This window comes from Panthera uncia, chromosome D1, assembly GCF_023721935.1.
Source record: "Panthera uncia isolate 11264 chromosome D1, Puncia_PCG_1.0, whole genome shotgun sequence".
Classification (NCBI taxonomy): domain Eukaryota; kingdom Metazoa; phylum Chordata; class Mammalia; order Carnivora; family Felidae; genus Panthera; species Panthera uncia.
In genome coordinates this window covers 1,187,702-1,215,280 of record NC_064808.1, presented here as the reverse complement: position 1 = coordinate 1,215,280, position 27,579 = coordinate 1,187,702, and the positions used below count along the sequence as shown (strand labels likewise).

Sequence of the window (27,579 nt, the reverse complement as noted above, 5' to 3'; positions counted from 1 at the left end):
TCTTTGCTCCCTCCCCCACACCCTTTTGAGGGGCACCTTCACGGTTCCCATTTCACAGACACTCGGTGGTAGGCCAGCCCCCCGCCCCCCCCGCCCCCAGACTGGGCGACCCTCGGGTGGGGCCCGCACGGGCCTCGGAGCCCGGCCCCCGGGGCCGAGCCCAGCGTCTGCGAGGTGCCACCCGCCCGGCTCCAGAGGGCACGCCCGTGGGGGAGGGGGACCCAGCCCGGGGAGGGGGGGCCCCGGGGAGCGGCCGCCCCCACCCTGTCACCCCAGCAGATGCTCCCAGCACCCATCGGACGCTGAGGGGCTCGAGAAGGGAGCCCAATTTGGAGACAAAGGCCGGGGGCTGCGGACGAATATCCGTGGGCATTGTCGGCGGCGAGAGCCAGGCAGCCGCGTGCTCGAGGTCCACAAAGGGGTGGGGGAGGGGCCGCCGGTGGGCCTGGGCTGCACATGCCACCGTTGCCCGGGCGACGGCCCTCTCCCGGAGAGGTCTGCTGGGCCATTGTCCGGGGCACACAGGATGTGTCACACACCAGATGGCCGTGTGCTGTCTAAGTCAGTTATCGGGGGACAGAGTGAAGGAATGCGGCCGGCGCGGCGGGCCGGGGCGCCATCTGTTCCCCCAGACCGCGGGCACCGGGCGGGCATTGAGCGCCTGGCCGGCCGGGCCCAGCCTCCACCGCGGGCTTTAATTAGCTAATTCCATAATTGGGCTTTATTTCAGGTAAATTGCATTTCACACCCGAGAGGGCCGCAATGGCCCGTCCAGGAGTGAAGCACTCAGGCACTTTGTGTTCAGTCGATAATACGGAAAACAAAGCCGGGCTGGGTGCAGGGGCCGTGCCCTGCCCAGATGGGCGGCCCCGCCACAGCACACCGAGGGCCGGGGGGCCGGGGGGCCGGGGGGCCGGGGTGCCGGGGCCGGGGGGCCTGGGGCGCCGCGGAGGGCCCTGCTCTCCAGCCGGCCGCTTCCTGGGGTTTCCACAAATGTTTACCCAACAAGGAAACAACAGCTTTTGCCTTTCCAGTAATTGTTGTTCCCGCCCCTCCCCCGGTGGGTGCAGGGGTGGTGGGGGGGGGAGGCCACGGGCCCTGCGCCGCCCCTCCTGTCCTCCCCCACCCTGGCCCGCGCTGGTCAGGCCAGATGCCGAGTCCCCACGGTGGGAGCCCCCCAGGGGGCAGCGGCCCATTGGGGCGCAGCAAGGCGGGGACCCGGGGCCCTCCCTTCCCACAGGGGCCCGAGCTTCCCCTCCATCGGAAACCTGGGCCGCCTGTCCCGACGCTGGCCTCCAGCGGCTTCCAGAGACCCGACTCTCAGCCGCCCCCAGCCCTGCTGGCCTGGGAACGTGGGTGGGCACTGGAAGGAGAACAGGAGGGCACAGGCGTCCCAGACGATGGACGAACAGGTGTGTGCAGCAGACTCACCCCCCACCCCGGCCGAGGGTGACTGCTTGGGGGGCCACGCAGAGTGCCGTGGGCGCCCCTGGGGTGGGGTGAGGGCGGGCTGGGGCTCCCCTGGCACGTGCCCCCAGCCTGCTTGACTCTGGACAGGCCCGAGGGAGCCCCTTGTTACTGATGGGGAAGTCAAGGCCTAGAGGGGGGGTAGGCATGTCTGTGCAGGGGCCCTGCACCCTGCCCCCTGCCGTGGGGATCCAGTCTCTGCTCCTTGACCTCCTTAAAGGGAGGGTGGGCCCGGACGTGCCCACTGCCGTGGTGCAGCTCGGCCCAGGGCCGGTCTGCCTGGGGGGGGGGGGGGGACAGACGAGTGTTCCCCTGGGTGGCTCTGCCCCCCTCACCCCTGCATCCACAGCTCCGACCAGGCCTGGATTGAGTGTTGGGTCCTACCAAGGTGCCTGCCTTCCCCAGGGGCTCAGGGGCTGCTGGGAGACAGGCCGTGACCACATCTTGGCCACGCCAGGTGCCCACAACAGCCCCAGTCAGGAGCCATGCCAACCAAGGCTGCAGCCTTTGACGGGATCCACAGCCTCTGCGAGCTCTCTCAACACTGGCCCCCTCCTCTGTGACACAGACCGCGAGTTCCTATTTAGCAGCCACCTGGGCACCTACCTGTAAGGGGACTGGGGGGAATCCTGTCCACCGGGCAGGAGGCGAAGACAGCTGGACCGGGAGGTGGGGTGGCCCAGGTAGGCGCGCAGGGGAGGGCTGGGCGCTGTCCTGTCCACACCAAGCCTTGTGGCCCAAGAAATGACAGCTGGTGTGTGGGCCGTGGGCCTGGAGGACACGGTCCCTGAGCTCCAACCCTGTGCGTGTCTGAGGACAATGACCTCACCCATCACCCCTGTCCCTTGGAGGAGTCACAAGGCCTGGAGGGGCTGCTTCCCTTGAGGGGCTTCCAGAGAGAGCAGGAGGGGGCTGTGAGCTGGGCCCCGGACCGAAGAAGCGATTTCAATACAAGGAGGTGAGGGTGGGAAGAACATTCCAGCAAAGGTGCCAACAGCAAAGGGGCAAGGCCTGGATGGCAGGCCATGTTTCCTTCCCTCTGCTCAGCTCGTGTGGACAAAGCTGACCTCGGTGCTGGCTATGGGGATGGGGCAGTAATGGCCTGGGCTCAAGGTGCCTGTGGGTCACTGGGAGGGACCCTCCTGCCAGCGGGCTGGCTCTGGGCCTCTTCTCCTTCCCTGGGGCAGGGCAGACAGGCCCAGGGTGCTCCCCAGGAGGACAGGCGTGTTCCAAGGATGGGTCGCTCCCTCAGGAATCCAGGCGAGCGCAGGGCCCAGACAGATTTCGTGACTCCACGTTTATTAGGAAAAGCGTCACAATTAAGAGTCAAAATCATACTGTGAAACTCATTAAAACACAGATTCCAAATCACCTTAAATTATTCTGATTTCTGTGAGACGTGACGCCCGGGAGGAGCCCCTGTCCCATGCTCGGACCGTGACAGCCTCACGCAACTCCTCGCCCAGCAGCCGGCCAGGGGACACGACGGTTCTGTGCCTCTTTCCAGCTGATCGGACCTGGCGGGGAGCTGAGGCGGGGGCCGCACGCGGGGCAGGGAGTGAGCGGGAGAAGCTGCCAGTCCAAAGTGGGGGACATTCCACCCCCAGGGGAGCACTCTGGGGACCGCGGTGGGCTGGTCCCTCCTGCCGGAAGCCGTGGCCCAGGCCTGGGGCCTGCTGAGCGGGGCTCCGGGGCCTCCGTCATGGGCATCCTTGAGTTGGCATGGGCTGGGCCTGCCCTGCCCTGCCTGCCTTCTCCAGGGGTCCTGGGTTCGAGTCTGAGGGTGTGGTACCCCCAGACCCTGTCCAGGCTGCCCCTCTGTCTCCTCTCAGGAAGCCCCCTAGGGCCTACCAGGGTGGGCCTGCACTCCCTGTGCTGTCTCTTGGCCGTACGTGGGATGGACCCAGTGCCTCGGGTGTCCAGCCTGAGCCCTGCCACTGTGTCCCAACTGCCACACGAGTGATGTGGGGTCCACGGTATGGTCTCAGAGCCGAGAGGGGCCCCCGAACCCAGCCAAGTTCTAGTACCCGCTGGCTGGGGAGAGGCGGCCTCAGGGACCCTTTAAGAGCAGGCTCTCGGGGCATCGTGGCTCACGGGGAGGTCTGGGGCCTGCGAGGGAGGGGCCGGTGACCCAGGGGGCCGCTGCTGGGTGGGAGGTGGGCCCGGCCGCCCGGGGCTCCTCCGGGCCTTCCCTCGAAGGCCTGGGGCCCCGAGCCCCCATCAGGACCCCTCCTCGGGGCCCCTGTGGGGCACAGTCAGCTGCTCGTAGGTGGGCAGGGCGTTGCCCGGCAGGAAGAGCTCAGGGTTGGTGGGGCCGCAGGGCTGCACCTGAGCCCCGCCGCCGCTGGGGGGGCGGCTCCCCGGGGGGCCGCCGTGGTGCAGGGACAGCAGCTGCTGAAGCATGTCCGTGATGAGCACCAGCCTCTGGTCCAGCTGCGCCACCTGTGGAGACGGGAGCAGAGGTGAGGCCGGTGGGGGCAGCCCAGGTGTGCACGTGGCCTCGGGGCCCCGGGCTCCGAGAAGCCCGGGGGCGGGAGGTGCCTTCGTGCAAATGCGCCCAGGCCCCGGTCATGCCCGTGTGCGCGCGGAACGAGCCCACGTGTGTCCGCCCCCCCCCCCCCCCCCCCCCCCCCGGCTCCACCCGTGCGCGCGACCGCCCCCCCCCCCTCCCCCGAAAGTGGAGCCCTGGGAGGGGCTCGAGGGTCACGGGGTGGGGTCCGCCCTCCGCCTGACCCCTCTGCCCCCCTACCGACGGCACCACCGTCTTCCCGCTGAGCCAGAAGATCAGGACCCCGTGTGCACCGACCCCCCCAGGGGTCAGGCCAGGGTCCCCGGCGCTCTTTCTGGCCACGTGGCCCGACGCTCTGTTTCAGTAGTCTGTTCTGCTCTGGGCACTGGGGCTGCCCCTGGTGGACAAGACAGGGCCACCCCATGAAACCGGAAGCGAATGCGGGCGCAGCACGGCCCGGGGCCAGCGAGCGCTTCCCCGGCAGGGGCTGCTGGGTAGCCAGCCAGGAGTGCAGGGTCGGGGGCCAGGCTGGGGCGGCGCAGGGAGTCCCGGTGGGCCCTGGGTTGGGTCCTGCCCGCAGGGAGTAGGCCAGGAGGCGTGCCGAGCCGGTGAGCCGTGGGCCCGTGGGGTCCGGGTGTGGGCCAGGGTCTGGGGTCACGGTGCCCTTGAGGGTGATTCCTTCCCGGTGCTCCATCAGAGAAGAAATCAGGCCTTCCTTCCGCTGCCTGGGGTACCGGGAGCACCGGGAGCACCGGGAGCGGTGGGGACGGGAGAGGAGGAGCGCAGTTCTACCTGAGGGCTCCGTCCTGGGCCGCCCGGGGCCCACTTCCCCGGGACCGGGCAGAGCAGGGTGCTGGCTGGCCGGCCCCGGGGAACATGGCTGCGGGGCGAAGTGGCCTGAAACCCCCGAGGGCTGGAGACCCAGGAGCTGGTCCCCAGGGTGGCCCGCCCCCCTCCTGCCCACCCTAGACCCGGAGCTGGAGGGGAGGGGAGGGGAGGGAGGGGATGGTCGAAACAAGATGCAGAGGGGGTCCCTCCTGAGGAGCTGAAGGAGTCCCTTCACCTGAGACCCTGTACCAGGTAGGCCAAGACGGGGGCCAGAAGGAGAAACCCCCGTCCCAGCCGCAGCCCCCCTCCATCAGAAGGGCTGTGGGAGGGGCCCTGCCCTTTCCCCAGAGGCAAAACCCGGGTGACCCGTCTCCCAGCTCTGTGGGGCTGAGGCCGGTGCCTCCCTCAGATGGAGGTGGGTCTGAGACGTAACCTGCGTAAGGTCCCCGGACAGGGGCCTGACCTCCTCTTCTCCCGGATAAATCTGGTGCCGGAGCCCCGGCTGTAGAGGGAAGGGGAAGGGGAGTGGGGCTTCTCTGGCTCAGCTGCGGTGGGGCCTGGGGCCGCTCCGCTCAACCACCCCCCGAACACCCCCCAGATGACCGTCCAACACCCTCGTTCTCTGTAGAGCCATTTGGAGGCCACTGACCGAGGCCCCAAGAAGACGACTTGCTCACGGCCACCGGCCGGGACCCCCGCCTCTCCCATTTCACCCCTGCGGCCCCCACCCCTGGGCTTCTGTGCCGGGAAGACACGCATGTCAGGCAGGGAGGGGTCAGGGCAGAGGCAGCCGGTCCCGGGAAGGGGTGAGAGCAGGGGTCTGGGCTGAGCTCAGAAGGCTGAGTGGACACTCACAGTGACCGAGACAGGAGGCGACGCGGCAGGGGGGGCTTGCTCGCCGTCACAGCCAAACCCCACCTCCCTCCCTGGCCCGAGACTCCCGGGGCCCCTCAGTTCCACTACCTGCGGGCGCCCTGGGAGGCCCAGCGGAAGTCACCTGGGCTCCCCGAGGCCTGCACACCACTGGCTTTGAACAAGGCACATCCGGGCGTGGCCCAGTGGCACTTAACTGGCCCCAGCTCGGGTATCGATCGGTTTGGCATTAATTAAAGCACCAAGTACATTACAGAAGAGAATCTGTGGTTTCATAAGCTTTCACCCTACGGCATGTGCACATCTGTCGAAGCCCCCAGGTGTGCATGTGGGTACGGAAGCCTTTACAGGGTGTTCTGGGGCAAAGAGGAAACAGAGGTGTGGCAGGGATGCGGGAGGGGCGGGGGAGGCCGGGCCTCTCCTGGCCGCCTGGGCACCGTCCTGAGGTCCGTGCTGGGGCCGGCAGGGGTGCGGTGAACGGTGGTGGGGGGGGCAAGCCTTCCAGAGCCCTCCCGGCCCCTTCCCCCGGAGCCGTGCCCCTCCTGGAGCTCAGTGGCTGGCCTTGGTGCCACTCCCTGCCCCCAGGGCTACCTTGGGCTCAGCTGCTGGCTCTGAGCACCCCAAGTCTGCCCTGTACTTCCCAGCCCCTAGGCCCTGCCCCTCAAGGCTGATGGAGTCCGACACTCTTGTGCTTGGGGGCAGGGCATCAGGGTGGTCCCGGGACTCATGCAGCAGCCCCTTGGCAGGGGCCCTACTCGCCCGGGCTCCGAAGGGCCCGAGCTGGGGTGGCGGGCGGGTAGCTCCTGTCTGGCCTGGGGCCTGACTCTGTCACTTCCCAGCGAGATGGTCCCTGAGGTGGCCTTGTCCTGCGCGCTCTCTTCTCCACTTGGGCACAGGTGACTTTGTCCCGCTTACCCGGTGGAAGGTGGCGCGATGAGCACTCAGAGGGCCGGGGTAGCTGCCGTGGGCCACAGAGGTGCGTCCACCTGGCGGGTGCCCAGGGGAAGGCCGCCGTGCTCGGGCCCCGGAGCCGCTGGGGCAGATGGGTTTTGGGGATCTGGGACCTCATCCTTCCTTGCAATCTGATAGGGACTGAAAGACTAAGGCCGACAAAAGCGCCCTTGTTCCTGGTCTCCACTCGGCAGACGATGCACGCGGCCCTCGCAGGAGCAAAAAGCAATTAGAGTAAAAGCTAGTGAGAGGGCCCCGGGCGGCTGGTGATCAAACCCGAGGCGACAGGGTTCCTGTGTGATGTGGTTATGAATTTGTTTTCAAAAGAAAATCTTGAAAAAGAGTCTTTCAAGGGAAATTTTTGCAGAACCTGCCTGGCCTTGATCCCAGCCCCAGATCTGCTGATGGCCCTGGCCGCACTGGTGGGAGACAGCCAAGGGGTGGTGGGGGGTGGGGGGACACCAAGGCCTGGGGCTCGAGGGAGGGAGCCCCCTGCTCTGGGAGGCAGCTCGCGGTGCCCTGGGGCCACGGGCGGTCAGGGTCTCAAGGTGGGGCAGGACCTGCTCTCGGGACATCTGAGAGCCGTCTGTAGGGTCCCGGGACGAAGGTCACTTGGGGCCTCCTGTTTGCAGACTGTCCAGGACCCGTGTGGGCTGCAGGGAGTTGGGGGTCCGAGGCTCAAGGCACGCAGGAGTGTGGGGCCCCGGCTGGCTCCACGCTGGCTCACACGCCAGGGACATGCACGGGGACATGGCTGCCAGGACTCAGCCCGTCTGCATAACCTCACCTTTCACCTGCCCTCCGTCCGTCCTGCAGGCCCCCAGCTCTCCCCCTCCCATGTCACAGATACCAGGGAGGTGCGGGAGTGAAGGCCCAAGGAACGTGGGGGCCCTGGGGCTGCCGCCGGCCGTCTTCTCCCCCCCTCTCCCCCGGCTGCAGACCTGAGACACCTGCACGGTCCCCGTTCTCCCGGCCCCACCACTGCCGAGCCCATTAGACGGCGAAGCGGCTGTGGTCCAGGTGCACCTCGAGTCCCTGGAGGCTTCCTGGAGGAAGGGGTGTGGCTGGCCCACAGCTGGGGGCAGGGCTAGGAGGGACTCGGGGTAGGGGTAGCTTCCCCCAGCCAGGAGGGAGCCCTGTGCTGGAAAGCTCAGGGCAGAAGCCCGCCTTGCCTGTCCAGGGCCCCAGGGCCCCAGCAGCACCCCAAAGTCTCACCCCAGAGTCTCCCGCCACCCCTTCCAAACACACAGAGCTCATGCGAAGCCCCCAACACAGGGTGGGACACGGGGTCTGAGGAGTGAATGCCGACCGGCCCGCCCCATGACACAGCCCGGCCACGCCGAGCGGGACCACGGGCCCTGCTGGACGCGGGAAGGACCGAGGGGGTGACACCCCACCTGGGGCCGTGGGGCCACCGAGCAGGTGGTCCCGTCCCCACTCCGGGACTTTCGGGGCCTCTATCCCTGTAGACTGCCACGCCTGTGCCCTGCTCCTGTGGGCGTGGCCCCTGGCCCTCGCTCAGAAAGCCGCTGCCTGGTCAGGGAGGGCGGCGGGGGTCACGGGGACCTATGACTTTTGCCCCCTGTGCCCTCCCGCACATGCCGGGCACCCGTGTCCACGCGGAGGTGTTGCGGTCTGCCTGCCCAGAGCTCTCCCCACTGACTGTGCCAGCAGGAGGGCCCCCTGATGCGACAGCCGTGGTCCGCTGCCCTCTGGATCTGGAGCGCGCCAGGCTCGGGCGGGGGACACACACCGGCACGTGCACACTGCGAGCACACGGCGTCCTGCACTCCCATCTGGGCCTTTCCACCTCTCTGGGCCCGGCCCGGCCCTTCCGCGGTTTCCTCGCCTCAGGAGAAGGTTGCAAATCTCGGCATCAGGTTCAGCATTGTCTCTGTCGGTGGAGCCGGGGAGAGCCCTGCCCCCCCCTCCCCTGCCACGGCCCAGCCCAGGCTAGGCCGCCGTGCTCCCTGGCTGGGACGGTTGCAGTAGCCTGTCAGCCAGCTCTCCCCTGCAACGAGCTCCACCTCAGTCCCAGAAGCCGCGTCCCTGCTGTGGTCCCCCGGCACGTCCCCCTTGGCTTTCTGGCCTCCCCTCCTTCTTCCCTCTTTATTCAGTCCACTCCAGACCTCCGGGCCGGTCCGTAAACATGGTGGCCTGCGTCGGGGACGCTCCTGCTGTCTGCACCAGCCACTCCCACCGTTAGGTCTTACCAACATCACCGACCGAGCTCGCCGCCCTCCCGATCCCCCTGAGCAGCGCCTAACCTCTTTCCCCCCGAGACGCCCAGTGTGGGTTTGTGTCGCTCATTAGAATCAGGCTCCACGCGCCTGGGACCCCTGCCCTTCCTCGCCAGCGCTGGGGGGCTCCGGTGAACGCTGGCAGGATCAACGTGGCGGGTGCTACGGGGCCCAGCCCCCCGGGGACCCTCGGGCCAAGGGGAAGGGGGGAGGTGCGAGGTGTCCCTGCCCGGCAGGCGGCCCGGCCGGCCCCGAGCCCGCATGTGGCCTGCGCTAGGCCCCCGACTCCTCGGGGCTCGGGAGCCCCCTCCCCCACGGCAAGCCGCTGACAACAGCACCCGTAAATCACCCTTTCGGGAGGGCCCGTGGGGCCGGGCCGTCTTACGGAGCTGGGTATGAGTGCGAATAGATCACAGCGCTTCGTAACGTCCTAATTTATGGCAGGAGACGGTGTAATTGCGTTTATGGCTTTGTTTTAGTGCTTTCGCTCTTGGAGGAAGACCGACCGTGTTTCTAGCTGCTGGGGTTTACTGCCAGTCCCCGGGGCAGCCGCTCGGCTGGGCCTTTCCGCCCTGCGGCCAGCGGGCGTGCACCCAGCCGCCCCGGGGGGCGTGCAGGGGAGCCGCGGGAGGCCGGGGGTGGGGGTGGGGGGTGGCTGTGTGCATACAGGTGTGCCGCATAAGCGCGGGGTCCGGGTGCAAGGGGAGGGCCGGGCACCGGACAGGCCGCCTGGGTTCGGGTCCCAGCGGGGCGGGCTGGGGTGGGTCGCTGCCTGAGCCCGCTTCTCCGGGCGATGGCACAAGCCCCCTCGGCGGGAAGCTGCAGGGATTGAAAGGGTTCACGCTCAGGACCCCGGAACCAGGGCCCGGCACCCGCTGAACTCCGACGAAGGGTCCCGCTGCCTCGTGACCAGTGATTCCTGGGAGCGCATGTTCAGGCGTGCACGTGTGCTGTGCGGACTGAGGCTGAGCCAGGATTCCGGCGCAGGCGGGTCGGCGCGTGTGTGTGCACACGCGCGTGCACGCACACCCACACCGGGCTTTACGGAGCACGGGAGACTGTGTCGGGGGATGCGTGGGCCGCTCGGGTGTGATTTTACACACTTCGCCGCCCACCAAATCGTCCCCTGAGCTGCCGAGGGTGTGAGTGTGTCTAGCGGGACCTCGAGGCCCCTGGGCCTTTGCACGTGCCAAGGAGGTGAGCGCCGGGCCACAGCTGGCGGTGCTGCTGGGACAGCGCGACACAGGGGGTGAGCAGCAGGGGCCCCACTCGGCGGGGGGCTCTGCGAGGTGCCAGGTGTCTTCCAACAGGGACTCGTGGCCACCAACACGCGTCGTGTCCTCCCGCCATCTCCCAGGCCTTCTGCTTGGGCGAACACCGGCCCAGAGAGGCAGGAGACACGGCAGCCACTGCGTCTCGGCCCCAGCACCGGTGTCACGGGGGGCTCGATGGGTGGGCACTTTGCTAAGGTGAGTGTTTTGGAGGCCGCCGACCAGGGCCCCTGTCCCAGCCCGTCCCTCGCGTCGCCTGCTGTGCCGTTCGCGCTGCAGGGCGGATGGAGGAGGCCGCGCACAAGGAGGAGGCAGGTGGCCTGAGCCGGGTCTCGGCCGGGTCCTTGGCGTACCGTGACCGGACGGTGAGGGCCTGGTCGGGGCCACTCCCCAGGCCCCTTCTGGAGGCCTGCCTGGGCCTGGCTGGCCCTCGCTGAGCACGCCGCAGGAGCACGGGTCGCCTGCCTCTGAGAAAGTCCTTCTCCCCGCCCACAGACACGTGCTTGCCCGGCGGCGGGAGAAGGGGGGACCCCCAGCACCGCCGGGCTCCGGGCCGTCCGCCGACGGGGGCCTCAGGATCATGGCGCAACCCTGCACACCCAGCCCTAGGGCGTCCCTCTGCACAGACACCCCCAACTCCAGGCCCCAGCTCCGTGCTCCCCGCCGGGACTCGAGGACCTCGCCTCCGCCGGCACACGGGTCTCACGGGGTCTCGGCCCAGCAGGGTCCCAGAGGGCACCCGGGCTCCAGCCTGCCCCCAGCCCTGTCCTCAATCTTCCGCAGCCCCCTCACCCAGTCCTCCCTGATCCTCTTCTCTCAGACCCTGAGCACATACGCCCCTGTTGGTCCTGCCCCAGGGCCTTTGAACGTGCTATTCGCTCTGCCACCACGTCGTATAACCTCAGCTCCAATGTTGAGAGCAGACTTCCCCGACCTTTCCAGCCAGGAGCCTCCTGATCTCACTGCTCATAGTTCTGTCTACACCTCTCTCCCCTCCGCAAAATGTCCTAGTGTGTTGGTTTACTTCCTCGTGGCCCCTTCCACCAACCGAAGGCTCCCGAGGCCGGGCCTTCGACCACGCTGTCACTGTTGTATCCCCAGAGGGTCTCCCAGAGCCTGGCAGGTAGTAGGTGCCGGGTAGATACACGTGGGATAAAGTCGGTGCCTCACAAATACTGCTGGCTGAGCGAACGAGGCCCCCTGACATTCTCTGGGGGCCCCAGTGCCAGGCAGGAGGGACAGAGGTCCCCCAAACCCAGGGCTTGCTCTGTCTCTGGAGCAGGGGCCAGGAGCACTGCCGCTACTGCTCTCAGGCCTTTCCATTGTCATTGATTTGTAAGGGCTCTTTGTATATTAAGGAAGTCTGTCCTTTGACACGTACATCCCAACCGGCTTTCCCTAGTGTGCCGTTTGCGTGGTGAATCAGTTTGTGGCAGTCGTGAATATTATGTTTCGTCTTGCCGTACAAAAGTCTTATTTATCTGTTTGCTTTTTCACGCAGTGGGCGTTATCCCTCTTCCCCTTTCCGGCTTCCAGATTTCTGTGCACACTTGGGTGGCCCTTTCTTCCTGGCGCTTGTTTGGATGTGTACTTTACCTGCAGACCTTTGATTTGCATGGGAGTTAGTTTGAACTAAGGTTTCAGTGCTGATCCTATCGACGCACCGAACTTTACTGAGTGGCCTTCCTTTTCCCCTCTGCGCGCGAAGACCTTCTTATACACGATGTTCGTTACGCCCCAACCTACCTTGTCATCTGCGCGAAGACCCTAATAATGGCGGCCTAACAACGCGCTTTGCTCTGGGTCATTCCTACGTGGCAGGGCTGTTCTTTCTGGAGGTGGAGAACCTCGGTAGCTCCGTCCCCGGGCCCAGCAGAAGAGGCCTCGAGGGGAGCGGGGACCAGCTCACCGGGACAAGGCCAGCGTGCTCTGCCCTTGGCCCCCGCGGCCCGAGGGATGCGTTCTTCTGCTCCCACCCGGGGGAAGCCTGTCCTCTGTCCCACTGTGTGGTCCGAGCCGATCGCCCGCCCTGCCGGCCCCGGCCTCAGAGCCCCCTGTCTGGCCCCGCTCCCGCCCCCTCCCTCCTGGCCGTGAGGAACATCCTCCTGGGACCCCACGTGGCTCGTGCCCTCAGCTCGTCCCCGTTCTGCCATCTCCTCCACGAAGCCTCCCTGGGTTCTGTCCTGCATGCAGAGAACTGCCCCCCAGGCCCCGGCCCCCGTCTACCTTTCCTTTCCTCCAAAGCTCATGCCCACACCACCGGCCTGTTTCTCATGGGTTTTACTTCCTGTCCCCCCCCCCCCCCCCCGGACGAAAAGCCCTGCAGAGTTTGTGTGCGCTGTGCTGTTCGTCGACACAGTCCGTCCTCCCGGACACGCAGTCCCCTGCCCTCCCCCCGCGCCTTCGTCGGGGACGACACATCCACGGCCCCAGCAAGCCCCACTGAGGCCTCCGCGGCCGGCTTACAGCAACGCTTCAGGGAGGAGAAGGCTCCCGGCGCGGAGGGGGTCGGGGCAGAGTCAGGGGGACCCGGAAGGGGGGCCTGGGCGGTGGGCTGGGGGAGACCCCGGGTGGGGCTCGGGCCTCCCTGCCGGGCCGGCCAGCCCCTAGCGGGGCCTCCGGGGGGTCCCGGCAGCGGAGGCCAAGCAGGGGCCGCCGCCCGCCCTGCCCACGTCCGGCAGCCCTGGGCCGGGCCGACAGAGCCGCCCTGCTCGGGGGCCGGGCAAGCGGGAATGTAGGGCAGGCTGGAAACGGGGGCTGGAAGCGAGAGGCCGTGTTTATGTTGGCGGTGCAAACGCCCCACCTGCGTTTGATTCTCCCCCGCCTCCCCCCTGCGCTGCCCCTCTGACGAGCCTCAGAGTCCAGGAAGCCAGGGGGACGCCGGGCAGGACACTTTGTACCTGGAGCCAGCGGCGGGGCGGGGGGGAGGGGTGCCTCGGCCGAACCCCAGGCCGGCGGGAGGGTGATAGCCCGCCCGGCGACGGCTGGCAGGTGGGCAGGGGCTGCCGGTGGCTGTGCTGGCCGTGTGCTTTCTGCCACCGGCTGCTTCTGGTCAGGCCTGGCCACCCCCACGCCCCCACCCGGGGGGGGGGCCCTCGGCCGGGGCCTGGCGTACGGGAGCCCTAAGCCCGCCAGCCTCCGGGCCACCTAGCGGTGCCCCCTCCAGGCTCGGCTCACCCTCCCTGCAGCTCTCCATGGCCAACAGGCCTCGCCTCCGTCCTCACAGCCCGTCTTGGCCCTAAGCGCAGCCCCTGGAGGTCTCCCTACTGCCCTCGGAATGGAGACACGGCCCCGCCTTGGCCACAGGGCCCCTCACGGTCTGGGCCCTGTGTCCCACCTCAGTCACTGCCCCTTCATGCCCCAGGCTGGCTTCTTCCGCTTCCTTGGATGTGCCACAACCCTCCCTGCCTCAGGACCTTTGCACCAGCCGGTCCCACTTCCTGGAATAGTCCACCCCTCCGCAGAGCCCACGGATCCTTCTCCTTCTTCTGCCCCGGGCACCGCTGGCATTGTTGGCTTCCTCAACATCTGCCTCCCTGAAAGCAGGGACAGGCCATCCGTGACCCCTCACCGGCCGGCTGACTCTGGGCCCAACGGGGAGGGGACAGCTGCGTGGGGCAGCTGAAGGGGCCCGTCTGACAATGGAGGTCCCCGTGTATGTGCTTGGGTCTCCTGGGGGGCAGGGCCTGGCTCCCCTGGACAGTCCCTCAGGCCCACGAAAGAAGGAGAAGGCCCCAGGGTGTCCCCCAGGTTCCCAGCACCTCACAGCTGCCTCTGACCAGTTCCCTGTCCCCCAGCTCCGGCCACACCCACGGCCCGGAGCGTTCTCTCTGCCCCCCTCTCTCAGGCCGCGCTCCCTGTCCCCGCTCAGCCTGGGCCCACAGGCTGGGGCCCGTGCACCCAACCCCACCTGCCCGGCCCCGCCGGCCGAGCCCCCTCCCCAGTCCATGGCCCGGCCCGGCTGGGGGTTCTTGTGGTCTCGTTTTCCAGCCGGCCCGCTCGCAAGGTGCGTGTGGTCTAAGTGCTGCCCCCAAACGCGAAGACGTTTCAGAGAGTTGTCCCCTTGGACCGGCCGCCTCACCCCGGCTCCTCTCCCCTCCCAGGTCACCCGGCTTTTCCCCCTGCGGCTGTACTTGAAGGCACCGACGGGCGCACGTGGACAGACTCCCTCCGCGGCAGGTCTTAGCATAAATGGTAACGGGAGACGCTGCGGCTCTCCACTCGCTTGTTTTTATTCCACACAGGTCTTGGGGCTGTCTTGTGGAAACATGTCCACGGAGCCTGCTCCTGGGGGCGGCCGCGCAGGGAGCCTGTTGGTGGGGCTCTGGGAGAGTCACGTGGCCGGTGGCGGGGAGGCCGAGGGCTCAGAGGACAACCCCCACCCCCCGCCTCCATCCCCCAGCTGTGCAGGCTCCGAGGGACTCAGGGGAGGGGGCTCTGCTCCGGGAAGTGGCCTTCTGGGGGCCGTGGCCAAGGCTGTGCTCTGCAGTGGCCCTTCCACGTGGCCCCTGCACCTGCCTTTCTGCTCCCACTGGCCCCTCCTTGGCCCGGGGCTCACAGTCAAGCCTTGAGGGACGACCCTCCCCTCTTGCTAAAGGCTTCTTCCTCCTTTATTCTGGGGACTGGGCTGCCCCGCAGGTGGGGTGGGCCTCCTGTGACCCCGCCCCCGACATGCCCTCGACCCCAGAGACCACTGGGCCCCGACAGAGCACTTTGTGTCCTTCGGCCGTCTCTCACCTTCCCCACCCCCTTGCCACCAGGAAGGATCGCTTCTGCCCAACACCTGTCCCCCTGGCCGCTTGGCTAAGCCACACGCTGTGTCCCCTGCTCCCCGGCCGCTGCAGACCCGGGACAGTCCGCCCGCATCCGGCCCGGGGGTCCCCCAGAACGCTGCCGGCTTGCACCCTGCTGGCCCACTCACCTCCCACGGTCTGCCGCCTCCCCCAGAGCTCTGCGTGCCCTTCTCCGTCTGCATCTCGAGGACCCGGGGGAGAGGGGTCCTCTGCCCTGGCCTGTCCTCGGGCTGTCCAGCCGCTGTCCGAGGCCGCCCCGCGGACAACACCAGCCAGCTTAGCTCTCTCCCCTCTCCCCAGGTCACCGGCATGCCCCTCCCTCCACCAGCAGACTCCCCATCACGAACGGCAAACGAATGAAGCCCTCCCTTGACTTTGCCCCGTGGCCACAGCCCCCCCCCCCCGTCTCTCCTGGGAGGTGCTGTCCCCTGTCCTCCGGGCCCAGGCCGAGCAGCACCTGCGTCCAGCACCGCACACGGGCCTCCTGCCTGCTGGGCCGCCTCTGCAAGACGTCAAGGCGTCCGGGACTCAGTGAGTCCTCTCTGGGCCCGACGTCTCTCCCAGGCCGCTCCTGTCCGAGATCCCTGCTTAGGTAAGGGGTCAGGTCAGAGATCCCAGGGCCTCCCGGCTCCTTGCTCTCGGATCTCTCATGTGAACCAACCCCAGAGGCACCAGCATGGTCAAGGCTGGACATATTCAGGGCCCAGCAAATCCATCTCGAATCTGAGCCTCCTTCCTGCCCGCCATAGCCGTTGCCCTGGGCTGAGCCACCAGCAACCCACCGCATGCCACGGCCGCCTCTCACCTGCGGCCCCATAGCCACTCTTAGACCTCAGGAGAAGGGCTTAATATAAGGGCTCCCCACGCCCTCAGCGCCAAGGCCAGGGTCACCATCGTGGCCCTGATGCCCATCACAATCCAGGCACGTCTTCCTTGCTGCCCCTGCTTGATCGGCTCTGTCTTATGGGCCTTCCGTGCAGGCTCAGCCCTGCCACGGGGCCTTTGCACCTGCTGCCCGTGAGGCAGGCTCTCCGCTCTGTGAGCTTCAGGCTGCCTCTGCCGTCCTTTAAGCATTTACATAAGTGCCCCTCTCAGGTACCACCCCCATCCCGGCAGGCCTGTGACCTATCCGCTGCCCTGTCCTTGGCCCCTATCACCGTTTTGCCGCCCCGTCTCCTTTTGTGTCTCTGTCCACTGCAGATGGTCAGCTCCTTGAGGGCGGGGCTCGTCGCAGCTGCTAGGCCAGGGCCGGGCGCATAGTAGGTGCTTCGTGAAGACTCGTGCAGAAGGGGCCACCAGGGGCCGGGACTGTTCAGGTCAGCTCCAGGGAGGGCGACCAGCAGAGGGGCTGAGGGGCTCGGCCCGCGTGTGTGTTCATGCACGCGTGTGTGCGTGGGTGCGTGCATGGTGCACACACACGAGCTTCCGCCAGAGCTGTGCCGAGGGCCACACCGGCCGCGGGTGAAAGCTGGGAGCCGGCACCTGCAGGACTCAGGGGTGGCGGCCGGGATGGGGGTGCGGGAGGGCTAAGGTACAGACCGGCCCCCCGCGGTCCCCGGGGGCCCTGCCTGCTCTCGAGGTGCCGGGGTGTCCGGTCTCACTGCCTCTCCCGCCTTGGTCCTGGCCCGGAGACAGCAGCCCCATGACTCAGCAGCCCGGCGCAGGCTGCAGCTGTGGCTGAACTAGACGGGCAGGCAGCCCCTGGCCCCCTGGCCCCCCGGCCCCCCGGCCCCCCGGCCCCCGGGCCCCTGGGCTGGGACCCAGCCCGCGGCTGCTCCCCCACCCCCACTTCCTGCTCAAGCTCCTAGGACAGGATTCCCTGAATTCGCCGCCCCCTGAGGCTGGAACCAGGTTGCAGGCTGGGCCCGAGGGCTCTGGGCTGGGGTCCCAGATGGGGGCCGGGGTGGCCGGGCCTGGAATCTGGCATCCAGCCCCTCTCCTGGCACCTGCAAGAGCCTGTGGGGAGGGAGGTGTGGGACGTGCCCGACGGCAGGGCCGGAGCCCCCTTCCGGAACCTGCCTTCCTAGGGAAGTCGCAGGGGTTTCCTCCCCTGTGGGCTCAAGCCCAGTGTCCTGCCTGGAATGTGAGGCCTTGCTGGGAGCTTGGGGTGTGCCTTCCCCACGTCGTGGAAGTGACAACGCCCTCCCAAGGCTGTTCCCTCCTGGCTCGTGAGGCCCAGGGCCCTGAGCCAGAAGCCCCCTCAGCCTGTCCTTCCTCTGCCCGACACTGTCCGCCTCTTGCACAGCCCTCGGGACGGGGAGCTCAGTATCTCATAGGTAAGCCCAGCATGCTCGCTCTGTCTGGGTGTTGGGGCAGATCCCTCCACAAAGCACGAACCCAAGCCCCGGCAGAACGGGCCGATGGGCCTCTGGGAGGCTTGGGCTGGGGCGGGAGCGCACAGACAGTTCTCCGAGGCCTCCCACAGCAACTTCTGGTCCTCCGGCCATCAGAACAGCGAGGGGCCCTCCAGGCTCACCTGTCCTCTCCGCCCCCCCAACCGCCCCCTCCCTGGCACCTCGGTGCTGTGCCCGGCATCCCGCCCTGTGCCTTGCCCGCGCTCTGCCCACTGCCCCCCTCCAAGTCCCTCACCCTTCACGGCTCAGCTTGGGGTGGTTCCCACCTCGCCGGGTCTGGGCGCCTCCCCGGGACCCACCTCCCGGGGACGTGTGGCCCCGGGGAGGCCTGTGCTGTCACCTGGCCACAGCCAGGCACAGCAGGTGCTCGGTGTCACGTGTGGGGGCGGACCCGAGCCTCTGTCCCCACCGCCCCGGCCCGGGTGCCCAGGCCCTGGCCACGCTCCCCGTGGCTAAACAGGGTGTTGCTGCAACCCCTCCCCCCACCCCCCACCGAGACCGACTCTCTGGGAAGCGGGTGAGGAGGTGGGGGAGCAGGGTGGGCGGGCAGGAAGTTGCCGGGGCTCCAGGCCAGGCCCCGAGTGCTCCAGCCCCATCTGGACAGAATTGGCCGGTCCCGCGCCCTCTCTGCTCCCAGCACCCCTCCTTCCCAGGCAGGCGGACGTTCCCGGCCCTCCCCTCCGTCCCCGTTCCCTGGCCCACCTTCCCTACTGTTGCCTGAGGTCCCTCCCTGGGGCCCCTGCCCTTGGGGTTCTCGCTGGCTCCCCCGTTCTGCTGGCTGGGTGTGGCCGACCGCCTGGTCAACAGCCCGACCCCACCACCTGCCAGCACGGGCCCTGGCCTTCGGTCACCTCTCCTGGCTTTTGTCATGGCCTCTGTTAGCCACGCGTGGGAGGGGCGCTCTGAGAGGCGGTGGAGGGGTGGGTCTGCCCGTCCGGGGCCTGGGCCAGTCTCTCGGCCCCCTGCCCTGCAGTCTCGTCCCGGTCATGGGGGGCAGGTGGTGGTCAAGTCATTTACAGTCACTGATGGATGACAAAGTGTCATGGCCGGGAGGGCAGGGGCCCAGGGCAGACCCAGAATGTCGTGGCCGTGCCCGGGGGCCCATCCTGCGGCACGGGTGACCCACGGATCAAGGTGGTCTTTACACAGGTGCCGGGAGAGGGCACAAATCCCCAGAGTTCCGGGCTCCTGGTTGGGGCGGTGTCCCGGGAGGGGAGCCCGGGGGCAGGTGGGGGGCCTGGCTCTCAGGCTCTGCCTCCCCCCTCCTCCCCCAGCCTGGATGGACACCGGGAGGGCTGCGGCGAAGGTGGGGCCCCCCAGGCCGAGAGAGACCGTCTCTGGACACAGGGGCCTCCCCTAGTCGAGTTCCCCGGGGTTCCTACCCGGGGCGGGCACTGCAAGGCACTGGCCCCGGTTCCGTCACTTTTGGGCCTCGAATCCGCTGGCTTCTCCGGAAGCCCACGGGCCGCCCGCCATTTGGGGAAGGGAGGAGGGGCCGGGGCCGGTGGCAGGCCCTCCACATGCCACCTGCCCGCGGCGGGGAAGGGAGGCCTGTGCTACCCCAGGGCGTCCACCCACCCTCGGCAGAGGAGTCTGCGTGGGGGCCAGGTCAAAACGGAAAAGAAAGGGACTTTTCCGCATCCTCACGGCCCCCTGGCCGGGCCACCCATGGCCCCTGTGAAAGTGACAGAGCCACTTTTGTCCCCCTGCGCTCTTGTCCCCACCTCAGTCCAGTCCCCACACCAAAGCCGTGACCTTAGGAAGCCCGGCTCTGACCCTGAAGTGTGTGGCCACAGGGCCGGGGCACTGGCGGGGAGAGATTCGGGGTGTCCTCGGGAGGCCGGAGCGGAGTGGCGGGGGTTCCCAGGAAAGCCCACAATGCTCGGAAGGTGAGTGGAAGGGTGGGGGAGGCGTCCACCCAGGAGGGAGGTGGGGGGCTGGCTGGGGGCCCGTCTGGCCTAGGCTGACCTGGGAGCTGATGAGAAATTCAGGCCCCAGCCTGCGGCTCCCAGCCCGCCCTTCCTGCTCCTGAGGCCGGAAGGAAGAGCTCTTGGGGACACCGGGGCTGGGTGGGGGGGACCCACACTGGCCAGACCGGGTGTGGTCTGCAGGCCTCTGGGAGGACCTGGGTGGCCCACTGTCACAGCCTGCAGGTTCCCCATTCGTGCCCAGATCCAGGGGCCTCGGAGACCGTCCTTGGGTCTCCAAGGATGACTTGGGTCATATCTCAGCAGAAGCCCCCGTGCCTCTGTCAGCCTGAGTTAAAGGCGGGGAGGGCGTCCCCACCAGTGAGCCCTTCTCTCTCATTGCTGTCCCCTCCCACCGAGCCCCAGCCCCCGGCTCCCGTCCAGGGACCTGTCAGCTCCAAGTCTGCACATGTAGCTTGAAGTGCCTGCCTCCTTACCTGCTCTCCTGCTCTTCTCAGACCTGGCAACACACCCTCACCTTCCCCCTCTGAGCCCCTGCCCTCTGCTGACCAAGCCCTCTTCCTCCTCCTTCCCCTCCTCCCCAGGAGGAGATCGTCAGATCTTCCAGTCTCCCGCACCATCGCTCCCTGCCTCCATTAGGGAGTTTTCTCACCGTCAGCAAGCGAGGCCACTTGAAGAGCTCCCGAGGGTGCTATATCCCCCATCCCTAATTCGACCCCAGACGCAGCCCTTCAGCCTTCTCAGCTGTCTCGTCACTTGACCTTGGTATTTCTAAATCAATGCTTATATTACGATTCCTTGCTTTTGCAGTTTTAGATGTTATCTAGCGACTGCCTAACATGGAAGACGAGAGATCACGATTTCATTTTCACAACCCCTGCTCCTACCACTCCCCTATCCTCTCAATAGAGTTATATTGCAATTCCAGGCTAAGTAAGTATTTACTGTTTGCGTTTTATGGAAAAATACGCAACTTTATATGCCTACATAAATGAGGTTTTTACTTGAGTCATGTGGTCTTCTATGATTATGACTTTTTGTTTTGCCTGGGGTTAAGAGTTGCCTTCATGTTTTGTTTAACATTTTAAAAAAGATTTTAAGTAATCTCTACATCCAACGTGGGATTCAGACCTACAACCCCAAGATCAAGAGTTGCGTGCTCTACTGACTGAGCCACACAGGTGCCCCTGTTTTGCTGAATTTTTAATGCATCTGTCACTAATTCATTCTTAAGCTTTCTGCCAGAATTGTAAAGCTTCTATTCATTCAGTTGAGAACACTAGCAATCTATCAGCTTCATAATGTTTTTTTCCTGGAAGTTTCTTCCTGGAGTCCTTGAAAGACTGGTTGTTCTCCAGGCCTGCTGAACAACTGTAATATCTAGAACTTCTTTCCCTCTCATGTTGGGAATTTCCTTAGCCAGTTGGTCTATCTTTAATTATCTATCTATCTATCTGTCTATCTATCATCATCTATTTTTTGGTGTTGGATTCTCCTGGTTCTTGGAGCCTATGCCTTTCTTTTTTGGTTTTCTCTTCATTTTGCTGGAGCATATCCTCAAGTGACTTTCTGAGAAAAGGCACGTGGTAGGTAAAACTTTTGACTGCGCACGTCTGAAAATGTCTTTAATCTACTTTCATACCCGAGACTTTGAGTGTAGAATTCTAGATTGGAAATATTTTTGCCCTCAGAAGTTTAAAGGCATTTCTGCATTATGTGCTAGTTTTCTGCATTGCTGTTGAAAAGTCTGATGACACTATGATTCACTACACTGTGTATGTGACCCACGTCTTCTCTCTGGAAACCTAGGACGTCCACTTTATTGCTGGCGTCAATGAAATCACAACCTGGGGCCCTGATGAGGACACTTGGGGAATTAAGGAGGAAAGAGTAGAAGTCTTACTTCTTAGCATAGAAGCGTTCACTGAGTCCCGCTTGTCTTTATCGCGATGGCTCACTCTCCACCCCCGCTGCTCCTGGTGTCCCCATATTCAGAACCTCTCAGAGCCAGCTTCTCCAGGGGCTAAGCCTCCTGTCTCTGGCTGGACTGGGGGACAGGCAGTACCCGGCTTCACGGGCTGGGAGCATGTATGGCCGGGGAAGTGTCTGCTGCTCGGACCATCTCCAGTAAACATCCTCTCTGTCTTCAGTCCCCTCCAGCAGTTCGGAGGCTCCCTGGGGCACCTGACCGCGAGCCGGCCCGGGGTTCTGGGCTGGGAGCCTGTCCACTCTCGGTGGCTCTTAGTCTTGCAGGGCATAGTGCCAACACTCCGGGTCTCCAGAGGTCCTTCTGCCTCCCCATCTCTACACTTTTGTCTCTCTTTCCTTCCCTTCTGATCACTTAAGCCCTGTTGATTTATATTTCAGAACACTTAAATGTCTTTACTGTCGTTTTAATGGGGTTTGGAGGGAGTAGAAATAAACACACGTGTTAATTTGCTGCATTTAACCAGAGGGTGTATAGTGACTTCTCAGCCCTCTTCATCTGGCTTGTGGTCCCTGGCACCCACCGCTCTGGTTACCAGTGGCCTCCCAGTGGCCAACTCACCCTGTCTTCTGCCCTGACTTCTCAGAGTTTTCCTCTGGGGGAGGGCGGGTCCCCCCACTGAAGCCCTCCAACTCCCGGGACCCCACTCCCCTGGGTTCTGTCTTCCAAGCCCCCCCCGCCCCCGGGGCCCCCTTTCTCTGCTGGCCATCGCCCGGTGGCTGCCTCACCCTGCCCCTCCTCTCCAGCCTCCCTGCGTCCGCACGCTGGTGGTTCCCGGTTCCTCAGGGCCAACCACGCCGTGGAGGCCCAGCCCTGGCCTCGCCACTTTGGTGTCTCGGGGGCATCTCGAATCGATACGTCCTGTCCTCCTTGTTCTCTTCATCCTAGGAGGTGGCGGTGCCACACAGCCGTCTGCTCCACTGCCGTGTCCCCTCCCCTTTCCTCACCGGCAACGTCCGGTTCCCACCTGAGTTCCATCTGGGCTCCAGACACATGTAGGATTTGTCCTGGACAGAGATGTCAAGTGGTCCCCACGGCCGTTCTCTCTCTCCCTCTCTCACTTTCTCACTCTTTCTCTCTTTACTAACAGAACCAGGAATTAAAGGGGTTGTGTGACCGCCTGGAGTAGAGGTTTGGTTTCTCAGGGGCCCTTGTAGCGACTTGGGGCGTATGTTACATTCTGGTCAGTGGACGTAAGAGAGGCTCATACAGGTGGCCTCTGTGCAGGGTCTTGTCCCTCCTTCCTGCTGCTGGAATGCAGATGTGATGGCGACTGTGGGAGCAGCCACTGGGGGCCATGAGGCGGAAGATGTGTGTTCTGGACCCGGAAGCAGGCAGAGAGCAGAGTCCTGGGGCTTCCTGTGGTGCGACCCCGGGGGTGGCAGCGTGCTCTCTGGATTAGGTTACCACTGGTGTTGTTGTCTTAGCGACAGCCGGGACCAGTCCCCTGCCCTGAACCCGGTCGGTCCCCTCTGGTGTCCCTGCCCCATTCAGCACAGAGCTCAGCAGCATGTAAGCCAACGCAGGTCCCCTCCAGTCTTACAGCTTGAAACCATCCTGCGACTTCCCATCAAAGTCCGAACTCTTACGGGGGCGCTGCCGGACCCCGATCCGTGCTGCCAGCGCTCCGCCCTCCCCTGTCCCACTGGCCTGCGTGCCACCGTCCCCTGAGCAAGCCAGGCTCTCACCCCAGGACCTCAGGACTGATGTCCCTGGCCCCTGAGTAAAGGTTGGTTGAATGACGTAGGGAACAGTTGAGCAAGTGACGTAGCCCAGCCTCTGCTCTCAGAAAGCGCAGGAAGCTTCCAGGGCTCTGGCTGGGGTCAGAGCCTGGCCGTCAGCACCACGAGGTGCCGTCAGGGCCAAGGGCGGCTGTGGCAGCCCTGCCTCGCTCCTGGATGCCTGTGCGGCTCACGGGCCCCTCATCTCGTGTCTGCCACAAGCACCCCACTGCTCACTCGCTGTGCGCCCCTCTTCCTCCCCCGGTCCTCGCTGCTCTGCAACCTTGCGCCTACCGGGGCGCCTGCGGGCTCCTTGCCCGTTTCTCCCTGGACCGAGCTTCCCGAGACGCGGTTTCGTGCAGCCCCCCCCAGGACCTGGCACCGCGCCTGGCACGCGGGAGGCGCCCGACTCATGGGTCAGTGGACCCGGGGTGGATACGGTTGCCCTGCACCCCTCTCCGGTCTCCCGGGGACCCGCTGGTGGCGGGCCGGGCGGGCCCCCCCCCCCCCCCCCCCCCCCCCCCCCCGCCATCTGCACCCTGTGGGCACCTGGCCGCAGATCGTGGGAGCAGAGGCAGGAAGGGCTCAGAGGCCAGGCCTGGCTCAGCCTCCAACACGGCCGTCCTCCGGAGTTTCCGTGACTGTCTGTGCGTAACCGCACGGCGGTTTCCATCCACGTTGCCAAGTGGCAGCCGCCGGGCCTGGCCACGAGTTCTGATCCCCAGCAAGCCTGCTCTCCGTCAGGCGGCCCTGGGAAGCTGGGGAGCACCGGGGGCCCGAAGGGTTAAGCCGCCCTCCACCACCCCGGTCTCGAAGGCCGGGCCCTCTTTCCTTCCAAGTCACAGCTGACGTGAAATGGAGCCTTAAAATGCAGCTGACACGGAAAACAATAGCGCTCCCTCGGAGAGGTTCTGCTGTGGGCTGGATGGCCCCCCGCCCCCCAATAATTACTCAAGACATTGGCATGAGCCAGGCCTGGTTAGGTAACAGGCTGCTTGCTCTGGAGACTTATAACTCACAGACAGTACACATGATCTCCGCAGACAACAAAATCGTTTCCAGGACGGCGGGGAGGGCGAGGCCTCAGGGAGAGGGTATGGGGGCAGGAGGAGCCCGGACCGGGCCCGGTGGGGGTGGGCCCGAGGGAGGGCCTCCAGGGGGCCCCAGGGATGCAGCCTGGGAACTTGGGAGCCGGGGAAGCTTCTGTGGGGAAGGCACCGCCCTGACCCTCGCCGCTCTGACCCCCCGCCCGCACCCCAGTCCCTGAGGCGTGAGGCCACCCCGGTCCGGTCCTCTACCGAGCAAAGCGCGGGGCACGCTCATTCGTACTGAAGTGTGAAGGTCCAACTGTGTTGGGAGAATTCCCTCCTTCTCTGCAGAAGATCGTTCATTGTCCGTCTACTGTCTGCGGCCCCCATGCACATTACTCCCTCAAGGGCAGGTCCACATACTTTCCCCGGGTTCCCAGCGCCTAGTACATAGCAGACATTCAGAAAATATTTGCCGAAGACGACATCTAACCCGAAGAAGGAAGGGCCAATGGCGTAACTTCAGGCACATGGGGAGGGGCCTCCTGGCAGCAAGTGCCAAAGGGACTCTGGCAAGCGGATGCCTGTGGACGCTCCTGCTGCCCTCAGCGCCTCTTCCTGACACCTGGGCCTCCGGAGTGCTCCCACAGGAAATGCCCGTTTCCCTGGAAGGATGCTGGGCCGCGACGGGAGGAGGACTCAGAACGTGTGGGCTGGGAAGGCCCTGCCTCGGCCTCCCCTCCCCGCCGTCCGGGTCTGCCCGGCAGCCCGGCCGCAGGCCCACGCCTGGGGACCCGTGTCCGGGGCTGCAGACGGAGGGAGGCTCCTGCGCGGGCCTGGCCTCGGACGCGGCTTGGGGGAGCAGCGCCTCCCGCCCTCTCCGGACCTGTGTCCCCCTGCGACCGGCTCTGGGCCCGAGGACACCCCTCCCCAGGTCCCTCTGACCTCCGCTCGGGCCCAGGCTGGGGTCCGGCCCGCCACCCCTCCTGCACCGTCCCCGTGCGGAAGCCAACGTGTGGACGCGGCACGGGCCCACGGGCTCCCCTCGCCGGGCCCCTCTGCCGGGCAGAGCCGGCCTCTGTGGACTCCGGCTGTCCCCGCCCCAAGCGCCTGCCACCTCGCTCCGACACTCAGGCCCCAAGAATTTAGGGGCGCCTACGATGCAGCAGCGGGGGGGGGGGCCTGGTCACCCCCGTGATGCGATTTACGTCCCCGACCAGCGCAGCGTCCAGCGAGGTCAGAGTGGAGTCAGACCAAACGCGGATCCCGCGGCTCTGTGTGGCCCGGGCCCGGCTTGCTCTCCTCCCCTGCAGTCCCCTTGCAATCAATCCCCTGGCTGGTGACCTCGTCCAGAAGGGTGACAGCCTTCTTCAGGTACCAGCCCTACGCTCGCCCCTCTCCAGCATCTGCTTTCGGCTCGGACCTCTCTGGGCCTCACACGCTGACTGCCGCAGGCAGGTGCCCCCAGGCAGCAGCTGAGGGACATCACGTCCTCCTCTCTCAGGCCGTGGCCCTGCCTGGGAATCACAGCCTCCTCCTCTCTCGGGCTGTGTGGCCAACCGGAGCCTGGGTGGGGGGGGGGGGGGGGCTTTCCTGCTGACGGCCCTGCCCCAGCCTCCTGACGCAACCCCTCCCCAGGAATGTGTTTGCCATGAGGTTTCTTCATTTAATTGACTTTAGACACGTTTCCTTGTTGGGGAGTGAGGACTGAGCTCTCACACCATTTATGATTCTCGAGCCTCTGATTTTCCGGTACAGCGTCACCATTATTTTGATTCAGTCCACAGCGGTCTGTGCCCAAGGCTTAGTGCCCTTAGAGCCAAAAGGTCCGTGGTTCCCCACCCTGTGTTCTGGTAAAACCTTTATCAGCGTGACCCTCAGCTGTCAGATGCCCCGAGGCCCCAAGTCACCTTCTGAGCTCACCCCACTCATTCTCCTGGGAGGCCTCCCCAGCCGCCACTGTCCCCCGTTCGCACCCAGGCTGGGGCCACCCCACCTTCTCCCTGCCCACCTCCGGGGCCTCCTCTGTCCTGGTTTCTCCCACATTTTGCTGGGGCACACTCTCCATAAATTCGTTATTTTTAAAAAAATGTGTATTTATTTTTGAGACAGAGAGAGACAGAGCATGAGCAGAGGAGGGGCAGAGAGAGAGGGAGACACAGAATCAGAAGCAGGCTCCAGGCTCTGGGCTGTCAGCACAGACCCGGACGCGGGGCCTGAACCCGCGAACCACGAGATCATGACCTGAGCCGAAGTCAGACGCTTAACCGACTGAGACACCTAGGTGCCTCCATTCTCCGTCACTTTCTGAAACAAGGTGCAGGAAGTAAATTTTGCGCACTCTCGGGGTCTGAAAATGCCTTCATGGGATGCTCACCCTTAATGGATACTTTGGCTGGGTATAGAATGGTATTTTCCTTCACAAGTTTGAAAGCGTTTCTGTAAGTCTCTACTGAAGACCAGCCTGCAGTTTGGTAGGTCGCCCACCCGCTGGTTCTTTAAGAAGATTTCCGGGAGTTCCAGGGTGGAAGGGGGTGAGCACACCACCGCTCCCCCCAGGTTCTAGGTGCCTTCCTCCTCCCACTCACATTTTCCCCCTTGGCCGTCTCCCACCCCTCCCTGGAAGGTCTGGGAGTTGGGTGGCAGGCAGCCTTGGATTGAGTCGCCGTGCTTCCTGGCTGTTCCCACATCTCTGTCTTTATTTCACTTTCTGGGACATTTAATTCAACCATTTACCAAGCTTTTAAATATTTTCATTAATTTTTTTAAAGTTTATTTACTTGAGGGAGGGAGGGAGAGCAAGAGAGCAAGCAGGGGAGGGGCAGAGAGAGAGGGAGAGAGAGGGAACCCCAAGCAGGCTCCACGAGTCAGCGCAGAGCCCAACATAGGGCTCAGCCACACGAACCGTGAGATCGCGACCTGCGCTGAAGCCAAGAGTCAGATGCTTGATGGACTGAGCTACTCCGGTGCCCTCATTTGCCAGGTTTTTAAAAAGCCCAACAGCATCTTTTACATTTCCAAGAGCTCTTTCTGGTTTCTATTTGTTTCTCTTTCGTAGCATCCTGTTCTGGATTCATGATTACATTATCTTCTGGTATTTCAGAGAGATCTCATAAATGCAGGTGTGTTTCATATAGCTTCACTGCCTTACGTCCTTTGGGGTGCCCTGCCGTCCTCACTCTGAGTGGCCCCCCCAGGGTGTAGCCCCATCTGGCGCCTCATCTCCCTCACCCCACTCTCTCCTTTGGCCTGTGCTCAGCCCTCTACTTCCACTCAGATCCACAAGTCAGGCTTGTTGCCTCTGCCTCGGGGCCTTTGCACATGCCACCCCTGTCTGCATCCCTCCGTGTAGTCTCATTTCTGCACATGCTTTGTGTTTAGATCGCAGGGTGCTTCTGAGACAGGTTATGTGCCCCACCCCCAGCCCTCTTTACAGCACTCAGCGTGGTTCTAAAGACATGGCCGCCCCCACCCTCCCCTGCCTCCTGGAGGACAATGCTCATGGAGGCAGGGTCTGGTCCACCTCGTCTGCTGCTCATGTCAGTGTCCTATTGCTATCTTGCAGCTCTGGAGGCCAGAAGCTCACGGGGCCAAAGCCAAGGGGTCACCGGAGCTGTCCAGGGGCAAAC

At 65.0% G+C, this 27,579-nt stretch overlaps 1 protein-coding gene across 1 annotated transcript in view; it reads right to left on the bottom strand.

Annotated features, from left to right (window-relative positions):
- Positions 1–2,742: 2,742 nt before the first annotated feature.
- Positions 2,743–27,579, bottom strand: part of KCNQ1 (potassium voltage-gated channel subfamily Q member 1) — a 316,316-nt gene continuing 291,479 nt past the window's right edge. Inside the window, exon 16 of the mRNA XM_049615425.1 lies at positions 2,743–3,909. Within this exon, the coding sequence (XP_049471382.1) occupies positions 3,688–3,909 (222 nt within the window). The 3' untranslated portion in view covers positions 2,743–3,687. The remainder of the gene's footprint in view (positions 3,910–27,579) is intronic.